Below are 15106 nucleotides of genomic sequence, written 5' to 3' on the forward strand. Positions count from 1 at the left end.
AACCAGGTTTGATTCCTTTGTTCACTGACCTTTGGCAGGCTTCTGCACAGAAGCCTTCCTTAGGCGCCTGAATGTCTGAGGGGGACAGGACGTGAGGGAAGGGTTTGAGACTCGCTGCACAGGGTCTCCTTGGAGACCCATGTCGCACTCTGGTAGGATTGGCTGTGGTGACTGTCCCAGCGGGACAGCCACCCTGCTGTGTGATTGACAGCCAGGCTGTTGAAAGGGGGAACTGCATAAAAATCAGGTCTCTTGGGCTTGGAAGTGAGAGTCGCCACTGGATCGAGAGAACCGAAGAAAAGCTGACAGAAGAGGACCTCTACCACGACTGAACCTCCCAGTGAAGCCCTGCTGTGGGTCCGAATTTTCAAACTTCAGCGACATGGAAGATCTGCAAGGAATCTTCTCCCCTTGAGCTGGTGGGAACAACCAGTTCGCCAAACTGCAAGCCAGGCCTCCCTCCTCTGGTCGAATTTGCTGTGCGCAGCTACAGTGAACCGGATAACCAGGAGGATTGGACCCTGCTTGGGTTTTAAGGTACACACCTTTTATTCATCGCTTTGCTCCATTGCTGGTTTCTTCCCTGGGCAGAGCAGGATCCTCCAGTCTTCCTCCTTTGTGTCATTCCGACAGTCACTTCAGGAACAGTGAGCCTGCAGGAACGTCTGCCGCAGCTACAGCATTCTTCTGCTCTAAAGGTACTGTGCTAACCTGGTTGTTCGTTTCGTCCAGCCGCGGTGAAAGTGTGTGAAATTTTTCACCAATCCGAGGGCTTGTCCTTCTTTATTCTTTAAAGTAACTTTTCGTCCGACCAACTTCATTCTGAACTCTTGGCAAAGACTTAACCACAAACTACCCTGAACCGTGTGATCCTCTGCAAAGACTTTGGTCCATTGACTTGAATTTGATTTCCTCACTGTAGTTCCTTTTTCTAGATTTCCCAGCTTACGTACTTGTTGGTGCTGCTCAATTTCTGTCTAACTTTGGCTTTCCTTCCCTTTTAAATTACTGGAGTGCCATTTTGCTCACACTTCATTTTGAGCCTAACTTGTCCAGAATCTATTGGGTGTGGTGTGGTGTATTAAGATCGTGATTTTTCAACTGCTTGATAATAGTGAAATGTTTAATAACTGATGTGTAAATAAATTTATATTCTTTTACTCAAAAACCTTGAGTCAGTGTTTGTTTGAATCATAGTAATTGCTGTCCTTTGTGTAACTATTGATACTGCTCACTTTACTCTTGAGATAAGTCTGGCTGCTCATCCATCGCTACCACTTTACTGTGTAGTACAGGCTTGTACCAAAGGTGAATTTGTACTGTCACTTGTAGTCCTAATTGTGTGTGGTGTCCCCAAAGGGTATGGCATATAATTCTGCCTAACACATCCCTGACTGTTCTGGGGGTTGTCCCGACCGCTGACACCTTCCAGGCCACCTCCTTCCAGATGGCCTTTTTTCTTAATTGGGTTTGCCTGCATATATCACTGCAGAAGACTTCTTCTGAGTTCTCCACTAGCGTGTCCGCCAACATGTTCAGTTCAGCTTCACTGAAACGTGGCTTGTGCCTCCGTGTAGCTGGTTGCCTTGAGGACATGTCTGCGGAATTTTGTCAGTGCTTGGGGTATGGCTCTGACTCCTGAGCACTAAGGATTGCAAATGGATTGTGTTCTGATGGCCGCGGGTACATTTCCTGTTCCGGCGATCACATTATTTCCGGTCACAGTAATACCAGTACCGGTAACAACGGTGCCGGTAGGTCAGGGTGCACGTAGTCAGAAGCAGAGTCATTGGCAGCGAGGCTGCCGGAATGTTTTTTTTGGGTCCGTTTGGTAGTGTTACCGGCATGCCGGTGCTACCGTTTCCAGCATGCTGGAATGCGCGTGCACGCCAACACGGAATCAACCATTGATTCCGGCAGCAGTGCCACACGGACACGGTAGCACCGGCATGCCAGTAATACCGATTTTCTACCGGCAATCTTGTAATGGGGCCCATTGTAGCCTGCTACATGCTGACACCCACTCAGCTCACAAATATGTTCAGTCCAGTGGTATCGGCAAAACAGTGCTTTCGGGAGTGGTTTCAATATTATTACTACCTGATCTGAAGAGGAACAATAAGGTGAAAATGCATTTTTTCTTTTGTATGAATTACTAGTTGATAGAGGTGTGTGAAAAGGCATTGGTTTTAAGAGTCAAAATATATTTCTACCTGTCTATAAAATACCCCTGTTGGAAATGGGTTTTACTTTTACTCCCAACTCAAAAACTATCAACCAAAATATTCCAATTTTAAAACCTTATCTGGAACCCTGAATATGAGTATAGTAGCTCTTGGTGGAGTCCAGAGCAGTAGTGAGAGTTTTTGCGTTACTTGTATAGACAACATCTGTGAGACAAATGCCCTGGTAGGGTATTCTTTGGGCGATGTTACTTATGCACCCATCTAATGAGATGGCAGGCTCAGTGTACTAACATCACATTGGAAGTCACAGGATGTTATGGGGCGCTGCGCATTTAAGGGACAGCCCAAGCTCACAGCGGGAGGAGGAGAAGGAAAGAGAGGAGCCAAGGGAAGATAGTTTCAGTTCCTCCTGGTATATTGCAGCGAACAGATCAATAAAGAGTAAGTCTATTTGGAACCAGTGTCACGTCCTTCTTTATGACCCTTAGGGTCAACAACTGGTGACGAAGGTGCTTTCCACGCACCAGTCTCTGTCATTGTTCCTGCTCTGGAAACCGCTTCCCTTAACGCTGATGCCACAGAGCAACAAGGGGCCAAGATGGGTTGAGTGGGTGGAGGACTTTAACCACTTTGTCAAGGCAGCTGGTGAGGATAAATCCCCAGCACTGTGCGACGTATTCATCAATCTGGAGGGGGGGGAATTAAAACCATAGTGAAGTCAATACCCCCAGAAGAGAAGACCGACTACACCTCCTTGATCAACTCTCTTAACAGAAAACAAATCATTGAACCCAACCATGACTACGAGCGCTACGTGTTTAACCAGTGCACACAGAAACCAGAAGAGACCATTGATGAGTTTATTACTTGCCTCTGCCTGAAAAGCGCCCACTGCCAATTCCACCTGTTCTCCCCAGATGACCAGATGAGGTGAACCGACAGCGCGTAATTGAAGGATGCACATCACCTACGTTCCGGAAGCAACTACTCAAAAAACCAGTAACCATTAACGAAGTCAGCGAACTAGCGAGAATATTCGAGAGGGTTGATGCCCAAACTGCCTCCATCGAAGGAAACCCAGGTCCCAAACACGAGAAAAGCGAAACAATAGCTACAATCCAACCGCAGAGACCAGGAGACCGGGGGATGTCAATGGGAAAGCCAAGCGGCCTGATGCTACCCAGGACACAGACAATGCCACCGGTAAGGAAGGAATTTCCTAAACTCTGGGACCGTCCCATCCCTTACACAAAGTGCTCCAACTGCGGCAGAGGACATTTTCAATCTTTCTGCAAGGAAGGAAGACTGTTTCCCACACCACGACCGAACATTCAACCACAGGTGAGGCCCTACAGCCGGCAACCCCCGCCATCGTAATACTCACAAAGGTTCAACCCGACACACTACCAAGGTCAAAGAAGATACGTAAGGGCGCTAGAGGAAACGCCACTCCAAGACCTGCACCAAGGATATGACCCACACGACCCGTATGCCAGTTACAGCGACGAATACGACGAACCCCCACACACTTATCAGCAATACGGAGACCAACCGCACTATTTTCAGTACGACTACAACGCTGAATACAACCAGACTTAACTCGACGAATACATCAATCACATCCACGATGAACGAGAGGCGAGAGAAGCACCCAGGATCTCAGTCAATGTTGGAAACAAACTCTATTGCTTAGTGATCGACAAAGGCGCGACAGTGAATATCATGGGGGAGCAGGAGTTCCTACAGATGCCGGAGAGACTTGAACTCAAAAGGAACAGCACAAGAATATTTCAATGGGGCGCAGCACTGCCCCTACACTCCTTCGGCCAATTTCGCAGGAGACTGCTTGACACCACCATCCACGTCATAAGAAGCCTGACAAAAGGCCACTGCCTACTCAGCTATCATTCAGCGAGCTGCCTTGGACTCATTGACATCCGATTCCATGAAGGGGACGTGATCCAATCAACCGCAGCTCCTCCAGCCAACACAGAGACCATATGCACAATCAGCAGGAACCCGGAGGGTGACAGTACCATCACAAAGGAAGTAATCCAAGCTAAATTTCCTGGCCTATGCAAAGGGCTTGGAAAATCAAAGGAACACTTGTCAAGTTGCACATAGATGAAGGCATCCGCCCAGTCCCCCAACATCCAATAAGAGTGTGTTTTCATTTCCAGAACGCGGTCTCACAAGAACTGAACCAACTACTCCACAGTGAGATCATAGAACCCGCCACCGGACCCACCCTGAGGGTCTTGCCGCTGGTAATGGTCCCAAAAGGAGAAGGCTGAAATTAGACTGCGTCGACATGAGAATGGCTAACACCGCCATCCAGGGAGAACGACACCCAGGTCCGTGTATCAAGGACATGATATTTCAGCTGAACAGAGCAACCAATTTCTCCAAGCTAGACCTTGTACAGGGATATCACCAGCTCGAACTACACCCAGACTCGAGAAGTATCACCACATTTGCCACACACAGAGAACTTTTTCGGTATCGCCGGCTGAACTTTGGCATCTCCTCGCAGCAGAAGTTTTTCAGGAAGCCATTAGGTAGGTCATCCGACCGATCAAATCGGCACTAAATTACAGCGACAACATTTTGGTCTTTGGCACATCACAAGAGGAGCACGATGTGGCTCTGTTGCAGACCTGTGCTGCCCTACACAGCGCAGGCCTGATGCTAAATTTGGACAAACGTAGGTTCAGCAAGAAAAAACTAAGATTCTTCGGGCACATCTTTTCAGAACAGGGGATGACCCCGGACCCTGAAAAAGTCAAAACCATCACCGACATACAAGCACCGACACAAGTGGCAGACATAAGGTTGTTCATCGGCATGGTCGGGTACTGCGCGAGGTCTCGGGAGGATAGCTCAGCGGCAACATGCTCGCCTTGGAAGCAAGATAACACGGAGCAACACAGGTTCAATCCCTGGGTCAGTGCGTAGAAACCTCTGGGTATTAAGCTTTTTATAAATAACCTATCATATCATACTACGGGACCCTCAGCAAACCCCTGAGGAGACTACTACAGAAGGACACCGATTTCCTCTGGTCTGAGGAATGTCAAGAGGCATTCGAGATCAAAAAGACACTCGCAGAGGCTAGACGACTTGCATACTTTGACACCACTTGGCACATTGAGATCATCGTAGACACCAGCCCAGTGGGACTGGGCACCATACTTGCCCAGACCAACAGAGAAGACAATCACCCCAGGCGAATTGTCGCTTACGCGAGCAGGGCACTTTCGCACACAGAGTCAGCCTACTCCCAGGCCGAAAAAGAGCCTTGCGGCTGTCTGGACGTGCGAACACTTTCACAATTTCATTGTTGACAAGAGATTCACACTGGTAACGACCACCACCAGGCCTCGCTATTTGGGAACCCTTGCACCAAAATGCCACCCAGAATTGAGAGATGGGGCATGCAGGAATACGACTACACAATTATCCACAGACCAGAGGGTGACCAGAATCCGGCAGATTACATCTCGCGCCACCCGACAGGTGCCCCAATAACAAGAAAAGGGGACACTGAATACATCAACTATGTTTCAGCCAACGCCCTGCCACCCCGCACTGTTGCTGGAAGCCATTGCAAGCGTGTCGGCAGCCAACACATCCATGGGGTTGGGCATCACCCTCGCGAACAACAACAAGTGGAAGGATTACCAATGCGCTATCAAAAGCCACCCAGGAGTGAGCATAGACAAACTAGAGAGACTCGCAAAAGTACATAATGAATTAGTGGTGAAGGATTACTCAATGTTGCTGAGAGGGTGTAAGCTAGACATCCCTGCCACCCTCAGGGCTGAAGTCCTCAAAAAAAGCACATGAAGGGCATTGAGGGGCCGACAACACCAAGAAACAGCTACGATGCAACTTCTGGTACCTATTCATGGACTCATTGGTGGACAGTCGGGTGAAGAGCTGTCGAGCTGTCTGCCATGCCAGTGCACTGTGAAAGTAGAGGCCCCCACACCACTGCAGACAACTTGCATACCAGAGCGACCATGGGACTGAGTAGCAGTTGACTTCTATGGACCTATGGAGTCAGGAGAGTGTCTGCTTGTATTCATCGACAAATACTCCTGTTTCCCAACAGTGAAGAAAGTGGCGACCATTGTACACCCAGAGGTAGCTGCCGCCTTGGACGAGGTGCTCAGTGAATGGGGCATACCCCGCACAATCAAGTCAGACAATGGGCCCCCATTCAATGGGCATAACTTTACAGCATGTGCAAGACACATGGGGTTCACCCACCAAAAGATCACACCCAGATGGCCCCAATCGAATGGGATGGCGGAGCGCTTCATGTCATCAATCAAGAAATCCATCCAGCAATCATACATTGAGGCCACAAACCCGCACCAGGCCTTATGCAGAATGCTGAGGGATTATCGGAACACTCCCCCCATGAAGCCATCAACAAGTCTCCGGCGGAAATAATGATGCGTTACAAAGTTCACACAAGACTCGTGAGAAACATAGATGACCAAGAGGAAGCGGATGAAGAAGTCATTCTGAGAGACACCACTGGGAAGGAACGGGAAAACGCGACACAGACATCATAAGAAGAGCTAAACCCAAAGAGTTCCTGATGGGGGACGAAGTCCAAGCCCTCAAAGGATCCATGGTGACAGCACAGAATGCGACTCAAGAAATAACAAGGAACAGCTCACAGATCAAAGATCTCATCAAAAGCGAAGAGCCGGGTACACCACCGGCGGAACGTGAACCAGGGGTGTAGGAACCCGAGATGATCTGTGGATGGCGGCAGAGGGGATAGGAAACATCCCACCAGAACTTCCTAGAGTCCCGGAGACTGCAGGACCAGGTGACCCCTGGACTCGCCCGCAGCAGGTAATATAAAGGCCCATGTGCCTAGTGGAAGAATGCTGAACACGACCTCAGAACATTTGTCGGCAGGTGATGTTATGTGGCTCTGCACCTTTATGGGACAGCCCAAGCTCAGAGCGGGAGGAGTTCTTCACAGACATAACATTCATGCTCCATAAAGACAAGGACACGGCAGCCCAGTTGAAATGTTTAAAAAATGTGTCCATCAAATAGCCCTGGTTCCATTGACTCTTATTTTTTCAGAAAATGTTATAGCTAAAAGGATCCTGAATCCTGAAAGGATGCCAATAAAGTTATTTTAGTTAAAAAAGAAAAATCCAGGTTCATATAGGCTCCTCTCTACATCAAGCAGCATGAGTACAATTTGTTTCTAAAGTTCTAGCAAGCCGACATGATAAAGTCATTCTTCAGATTTTGTCTGCCTGTCAACACAGCTTCATACCCATCAGAAACACTACAGATCAAGGAATACTATTTCCCTTGATGCCAAGAAGACCTTTAACCGGGTGACATGGAGCTTTTTGTGGTCACTATCAGCCAGTGCTTGCCTGGGCACGAAAGCAATGCTGTGGGTGCAATCACTATCATCCTACCCTAGTACTACAGTATGCATCAACATACTGGAGATGCTGCAAATGCAATTGCAAGCACAAGGAGTATAGCTACTAAATTCGGTTCATACTCCAGCAACAAACTAAACCAAAACAAAACAAGGAGACTATCCACGGCTCACTTGTAATACGGCAGCGTTAAAAATTACAAGTTGGAAGCTACCAGCCAGGCATAAAAGCCACTCACCCACTGGCATTTAATATAACAATGCAAAACCAACTGCCTAACCACCACTGGATGTCTTTATGCTGCCTCATGCTAAACACTTCAGAAACGGAAGTCACCTTTCTCCCTGCTTCCAATGCCAACCCCAATCGCCCCATCTCTTTCCCCTCTGACCACCTCACCCCCTCAACCATGGCTCGCAATGTTGGGGTTCTGTTCAACAGCGATCCCAAACTCTACCAATTCAACATAGGCCACTGAAGCTAGAAATCAACCTCCTAAAAATTGGAAACATATGTCCACCTTTGCCTCACGCACTACTCAACTAAAACCCTCAGTTCTAAATTTGTGTCCTGCCATCTGGACTTATGCCCTACTTCCCGGTCCACCTCTTTCCTCTTTTCTTCCCCATAAACAAATTCCTCAACTTTATGACATGCTCCCTTTTCCACCTACTCCGATCCTTCCCAACCGCTACCTACCATCACCACCTTGGATGGCCCACCATGCAAAGTAACTCTTTCTTAATAATGCCTGCTACTCGTCTATAAACCCTTCCATGGCTTTGCCCCTGTTACCTTGCTAAATGCAGCTCACTGCACGGAACTCTTCCTCTTAAATGCCCGCTCCTCGTCTCTTCACAACCTTGGAGTGAAAAGCAGATGGGATACCAGGAGACCTGGCTCAAATTCCTGCTTCCACCAATGACCAAACTGCAGGATCCCAGGAGAGGACATCAGTTGACCTTACAACGGGCTTGTAAAAAAACGTGGTAACTGAATCGGAGTTATTTACCGCATGCAGTAATTTCTTTGCGTCCAATGAGGTAAATATCCCTTTCAACCTCATTTCATAAATAAGTGTCATTTTTTTAAAAACCAAGTCATTTCAAAGACACTTTAACCATTACTACAATGCGCCTAATGCAGCTCCAGGTCTTATTCGCCAAAATTGGAAGCAATTGGAAGAAACTTTACAAAAAATGTTACAGTGGGCATTAAAAAAAACAACAACAAAGTCCAACATGCCCCCATTCCACTGCACCCTTAGCTTTCCGTAGGAACACCCTTCCCATATCTGTCGAGGCTGCACGCCACAACCCTCTGCTTGCGCTGGACATAACTCACATTATCTGAATGTTGACCAGTCATGTCGCCAGGTTTTTTTTTCCAGCTGAAGGGTAAACTGCTGAGCAGAGGGCGAGTACTTGTGTCGCAAATCTATGAGTACAGATGCTGTGGGCACCGAACTGACAGACTCGTTTGCGTGTGCGCACAACATTAGACACCAGTCATCGTGACCGTCACTAGTGAAATCACTGCCGAGCGCTGTCACTAGTAAGACACTAGTCACTAGAGCAGGCGCAGAGAAGCACTGTACACAGCGCTTTCGCAAGGCGAGCAACACAGTTCACGTGATGCGCGTGGCTAATATGGTTCGATTACTGACATAATTGTTTCGAATGTGTTCTCTTGATACAGAACTTTATTTGACTACGCAATATGTGCATTTGACATTTGTGTCAGGGGCGCAATTCTTCTCTTATTCGCCAATTAAGAGCAGTGCTCTGCAGTGTGCAGCTCCCAGAGTATACTGGGGAGCGAGAGAGTCTTTTTGATCTTTTCATGTATTGATCTTAGTAGAGATGGTCCGAGTCAGTGTGGGCGACAGAACGTAATCTAAGGGCTTTAATTAATTGGCCATGTTCGTTTACATTTCGCGACAGTAATTGCACAACTTTCCATCTTTTCCTGTAGCAAACCTCGACAGCCGATCCTGCTCGATAGATCAGGGCTGGCAGCTTGGCGCTGTGATTGGTGTCACTGGAGAACGGTCGTAAGCAGCAGCATATCTGGGCCCTTTCGTCTCCCTTTGCAATCTGTAGGTAGAGAAGACGCTGTCTATGCCAGGGAAACAAATTTGACCTAGAAATGGAAATTGTAAACCAAATGTCGCAGCGGCGTTCAAGCAAGGTGAGCACAGACCTACAGGCCGACACGATTCAAGTCTCATGATTTTGATAATAGTTTATATGAGATGTAATCTTGGCACAGATAGTGATTTCTAATGAATACCTTGTCATCACAAGAAGTTGCTTCGACTGATGTGGCACTGTGTGTGAATAGTGAACCCTGGTAGTGGTGTGATTCAATTGTGCACTAAGGTGATTTTAGAATGGAACATGCATGTGGTGTCATTACCTACACGTCCTTCTTCCTCGTCCCAGTACTCACCAACGCGGCCCTGCCACCCCCACAGGAACTATTTTTCTTCCCCGTAGGTAGAACCTTCCCCTTAGCCACAATACACCAGTGTTTTATTTCCTGTCTACGATAGGGACTGGTTATTCCTGGAGCGGGGCTCTGGGGAACGTCGTTGGTGAGTCTTCTGTGGTGGCATTCTTCTGCGGGGCGGCGGCATGTACCCAGTAATATGCAGGGCTTGGGGCACGGTTGAGCTGTTCGGGATGGCTGAGACCAGTGTGTGGGGCTTAGGGGTCCTTCTGCCTTCGGTGGGGTTGCTACCTGGTGAATGTGGTGGCCGATCATCTCAGTTGGGTGTTCCCGGTGTGCCCGCAGTTGGTGTTGTCCGATCAGGTGTTTGTTTATTTATGTGTAAGGCGCACCAAACCCGAGGGTATCTGGGCGCAAGAGGTTACAAGTATACTTTTGGCTTAGTTACATGGGTTACAGGTATAATGTACATAGTAATACAGAAAAGGAATGTACAGAGCATTACAAAGGACATATACAGGAGGTACATTTACATGATGCAGTAACAATTACACGAAAAACAATAAAAGCTGTCCCCACAGGAAAATGATCTAAAGTGGATGTAGTTAAATAATTGCCCTATCTTACTCCAAACATAATAAAGAAAAAGAAAGGATCACTACTAACTGGGTGCTACTAGTCACTATCTCGGGTAGTGTCCTGTTGTCGGCTATTAGCTCAACATAGTATCACATACATATAAGATTCACTCATACATTTGAGTGGACTATTTTTTCCATTTTATGAACTGTATTCAACATGGAACCAAATAATAGAAAAGGTCACAGTTTATTACAAAGAAAGCCATTTTTCACAATCTCAAATTTTGTCCCATTATGCATAAAAACATCAAAATTACACAAAATCCAATAATAGTATTTGACATAAAGGAGGAAAAAAGAAAACCAACAAAACACAAAGGGACTCCCTAAGAGTCACAGTATTCATACATGGGAGTTAGTACCCAATTGTTCTTGCAAATCTGATTGTGTATAAACAAAATATCAAATTACATGAAGTGATAATCTATTCATTTAAGAATATTATCTCACAAATCTTACAACTCTACTTAAATTCAAGAGTCAAGATAATTACACACAGTGATTAATGTCCAATTGTTTTTGTAAGTCTGTTCAATATACAAATCAGACCATACACTTATATCCAATGATAATCTGTTTGTTTGCGAACAATGTCACACTAGTCTTACAATTCTACTCAGTAGCGGCCGTGTAGTTATGTTTAAGTTGCTCAACTCATAGGAAAAGCACCTTTTGGGCGGCTTATAACTTTACTCTCTGTGGACGAATCCTCACCAAACTTGGCAAAAAAAGTTGTTGGCTCATTCTCAATTATTACACGTTTGGCGAGGTTTCGTCAGGGGGGGGAGTTGGAAGGGGGGTCCCAATTTTTTTTTTCCATAGACATAATGGGGAAAAAAACTTTGCTCACACCTAAAGCCCAAACCACTGGACGGATTTTCACCAGATTTGCGGCAGGAGCGGCGGCTTGATCTCGAAGCAAGCTTTTTTAAATTTGGTGTAAATCCGTCCAGTAGTTTCTTTTAAAACGACAATAAAGTAAGTGAAAAAAATGTGTGCTATCTGTGTCCGGTCCGTGGACACATTTCCTTGTTCGGTCCGTGGACAGGACACCGATTGGTTCAGCGCTTTACGTCATGTCCGCGGACAACCGACGCAGTCGTTGATTGGCTGGAGGGAAGCGTGAAGGGCGTCATCATTTTGAGAAACGCTGCCATCTTGTGTCTGCGGATATCAGCTGACAGCGAAGCAGTGAAAGGGCCTTAAAACCATGTTTTGGGTCATTTCGTATTGGGAAGAAGGGCTGGAAAGGGCGGGAGAGTGAAAGGTGGATCATAAGGTTCATTTGTTTAAGTGCGAGACGGCACTGTTATGTTCACAGTGTTTGCAGACATGGCGGCTGTTCACGGTCAGATCCTCAGGCAAACACTTCCTTTAGTGATTGTAAGCAGGGTTTATTAGGGTATGGGAGTGCAGTATATGGTTTATGTGTTTGTACTGTGGTAAGTGGGTAGATGTGTTTATGGTTGTATTATGCTGCGGTGGTTGAGGTCAGTGCCTGGAGTCTTGGGTGCATGGCCGGAGGCCCAAGACTCCAGGCCCTGACCACGACCACTGCAGCATAATACATTCATGTAGCCAACATTTTCATGCTGGTATAAGGATTGGAGAATTATAAGTTGAGAATGCATATTTTGAAATTATAAAGAAGTGTGACATCATTAATTGTATACTTACTGTTTGTTTTGTTGAGGGTCTCTGAAGCTTTTTTTCATTGTTTTACACATTGTACTTTCATTGTCTGTGATAAAGAAAAGATAGCATGTTAGGGTAGGTACTTTGTATGGTTGTATTGCATTACATTGTAGACATTTGTATAGTTTGTTGACCCTCATAGTTAGTACTTAACTAGTACTATGCTTTAAACAAGTGTACTGTGCAATCTGCTCAGTTCCTGTGTTTTTTAGCATAATCATTGGGTCAGTGAGAAAAACAAAACATGCAGGATACAAAAAAAACCTATGTTTAATTTTTGTTACATTCCTTAGTTTGGTTTAGTGAAATGAGCACTATTTATAACCATAGTTGAGGTTATTTCCATTTTGGAATTGTTATTACTATGGTTGTAGTTAGATACCAGTTGGCGTATTCTAAATGTTGATGGATTGGAAGTTGTTGAGGGTTTGTGTAGCAGTGTGGTTCCTGAAGGTTGCTTTTGATAGATTGATTGCTGGAAGTAATATGGAAGTACTATGGTTGCAGTTCTTTTGGCAGATTGATTGCTGGAAGAAATATTGAAATACTATAGTTGCAGTTAGATACCTGTTGGCGTATTCTAACTGTTTACAGTTTTGTAGTTTTGCAGGATATGTTTTCAAGCACGTTCATTTTTGATGGTACATTTACATTTTTTAGTACAGTGTACTGCTGCATCTATCTGTGGTTGTTTTCAGGAGACTTTGTAGTTGCTCATAGAATGGATTTTTGTAAGTTATTCTTCTTCTTTTGTGGATTAGTGAGTACATTTTGGTGCAAGAATATTAGGTAGGCGTTTGCAAGATTTTCTGGTAATCTTTGTTTTAGAGTAATGGACGTATCATTGCATTCAAACCATCCACATTTCTTTTTAATGTATGCAGTATAGTGACCTGCATTGGTTGTGGTGCCTTTGTGGTAGATTATGCCTACTGTTGTGAAGGTTTTCTTGCCAAGTGATACTTGCCCATATTTGAAGCTAGTAAGCTTGCAGTTGCTTTTGATACCATCGGCATTGTAACGTAAAAGCATTATTATTACGTATTGGCTATGCGATTGTATGTGTAAAGTGGAACGATTATCGGAATTGCAAGTAGTACATAACATGCCATGGTTTGCATTTTGTTCTAGCTGTTGAAATGGAATGGATTCACAGTTAGGTATGGATACATACACAAAGCGCTTGTTAGGGACTTGTTCCTGCACTACATGGTTGCAGAGAGTGCATGTATGTTTCCACTTGTATGAAATTTGGAAGATTTCATGAATAGGTACGTTTTTGTTTTTTAGAACTTGCAGTAAGTACATTAGAAATTCTTGTGGATCCTGTTGGGTGTTTATTGTGAATTTCACCATTCCTGCACAGTATTCTAATTCCTATCTTATTCCAGAAACACTGTACGTGTTGTTAGGATTGTTTGTTGCATATCTGTGAAGGACTAACATTTGCAAACACAACTGGTCTGCGCCATTTAAGTAAATGTTTTCAAGAATTGGTGGCAATTGGAACAGAATATTGATTGCTACATTTTGCATAGCAATTTACACTAGTTGTATTGGAAAATTTGAATGGACCAGGCAGTTCTGTGTCTGTGTCATTTGATGGAAGGTCATGAGATTTCTTTGCAGAGGTAGTTTTTGATGGAGGAGTTGTGTATGCATTTGATTTTTCAGTGTATCCTTTTGTGGTTTTAGTAGATGGAGTATTAGCTGATTTCAATTTCTTTGTTGGTACTATTGGGAGATCCTGTGTAAGTTCGGATTGCTTGAGTTTTCTTTTACAAAGTTTGTATTTTTGAGGAAGAGGATACATTTTGAGATGGGGTGTGTAGAGTGCACGTAGTCTGTTGTACTCTACGATACAAGGAATGTATGCATTGACTTTACTTGCATCAAAGTTGACTAGAAATAGTCCTTCAAGTGTACGTAGGCGTGATAGTGCTGCGTAACTCATGCGTTCTTAAAAAATTGTGCTGCCAATATCAATCAATGCTTGATCTAGAGTTAGACCTTGCTATTTATGAATGGTGACTGCGTATGCTAGAGACAGAGCAAACTGTTCTCTGCGTACATACATGCCTTTGAAAAGAAGGAATCGGGCTGTTGAGCGTCCTATTTATTTAATTTCTGAAAGTTTGGCGAAGTGAACATTGACAAATGGATTGCTGTTGTCACGTGCGTATGTTTGGAAGCCTACAACTGTACCCAGTGTGCCATTAACTAAACCTTGTTCCACATCAAGGTTACATCAAGGTTATGCTTCAGCATCACTGTACAATTCAAACACAGTGTTAATATTTTGTCTAAGCCAGCTGTGTTAGAGAGTTTTCTAAGGTATTTAGTTGTGCTGTGGCTTGGTGACACATAGGTAGTGTCATATCATGCACGTCCAGTTTGTGTATGGAGTTAATTTGTACAAGTGGTTGCATTTCTTTTTTCAGCATTGTTTCATTGACTTTTGCACAGCTTGCAAGAGTTGGCATTAAGGACATGTATTTTAGATTTTTGTGTGCTAATTGTTCCATGACATAAGTAGCACATGTGTTATGGCCGTATAGGTCATGAATGAGTCTAGTATTCAAGATAGATTGTGCTTCCTTGGATACACACCAGTCCGAATACTTTTCAAAATGTTGGCATAGGTGAGGTCTGCAGACTGACGCATGTTTTTTGTTAGTTCTTTGTATTGGAAATGTTGCCAGAG

The 15106-nt window shown here is 45.0% G+C and overlaps 2 protein-coding genes across 3 annotated transcripts in view; one reads left to right on the forward strand and one right to left on the reverse strand.

Moving 5' to 3' along the window:
- Positions 1-9104, reverse strand: part of LOC138582129 (zinc finger protein 773-like) — a 167083-nt gene extending 157979 nt beyond the window's left edge. The window contains exon 1 of the mRNA XM_069653134.1: positions 8960-9104. Within this exon, the coding sequence (XP_069509235.1) occupies positions 8960-8983 (24 nt within the window). The 5' untranslated portion in view covers positions 8984-9104. The remainder of the gene's footprint in view (positions 1-8959) is intronic.
- Positions 9105-9171: 67 nt separating this feature from the next.
- The window catches only part of LOC138582131 (zinc finger protein 586-like), a 110919-nt gene continuing 104984 nt past the window's right edge, over positions 9172-15106 (forward strand). The window contains exons 1-2 of one of the 2 annotated variants that reach the window (XM_069653140.1): positions 9172-9267; positions 9590-9805. In XM_069653140.1, coding sequence (XP_069509241.1) covers positions 9764-9805 — 42 coding nt within the window. In that variant the 5' untranslated portion in view covers positions 9172-9267; positions 9590-9763. The remainder of the gene's footprint in view (positions 9268-9589; positions 9806-15106) is intronic. The other variant, XM_069653142.1, reaches the window with a different exon arrangement.

This window comes from Ambystoma mexicanum, chromosome 3q (genome assembly GCF_040938575.1).
Source record: "Ambystoma mexicanum isolate Mex_15411 chromosome 3q, UKY_AmexF1_1, whole genome shotgun sequence".
In the NCBI taxonomy this organism is placed as follows: Eukaryota; Metazoa; Chordata; class Amphibia; order Caudata; family Ambystomatidae; genus Ambystoma; species Ambystoma mexicanum.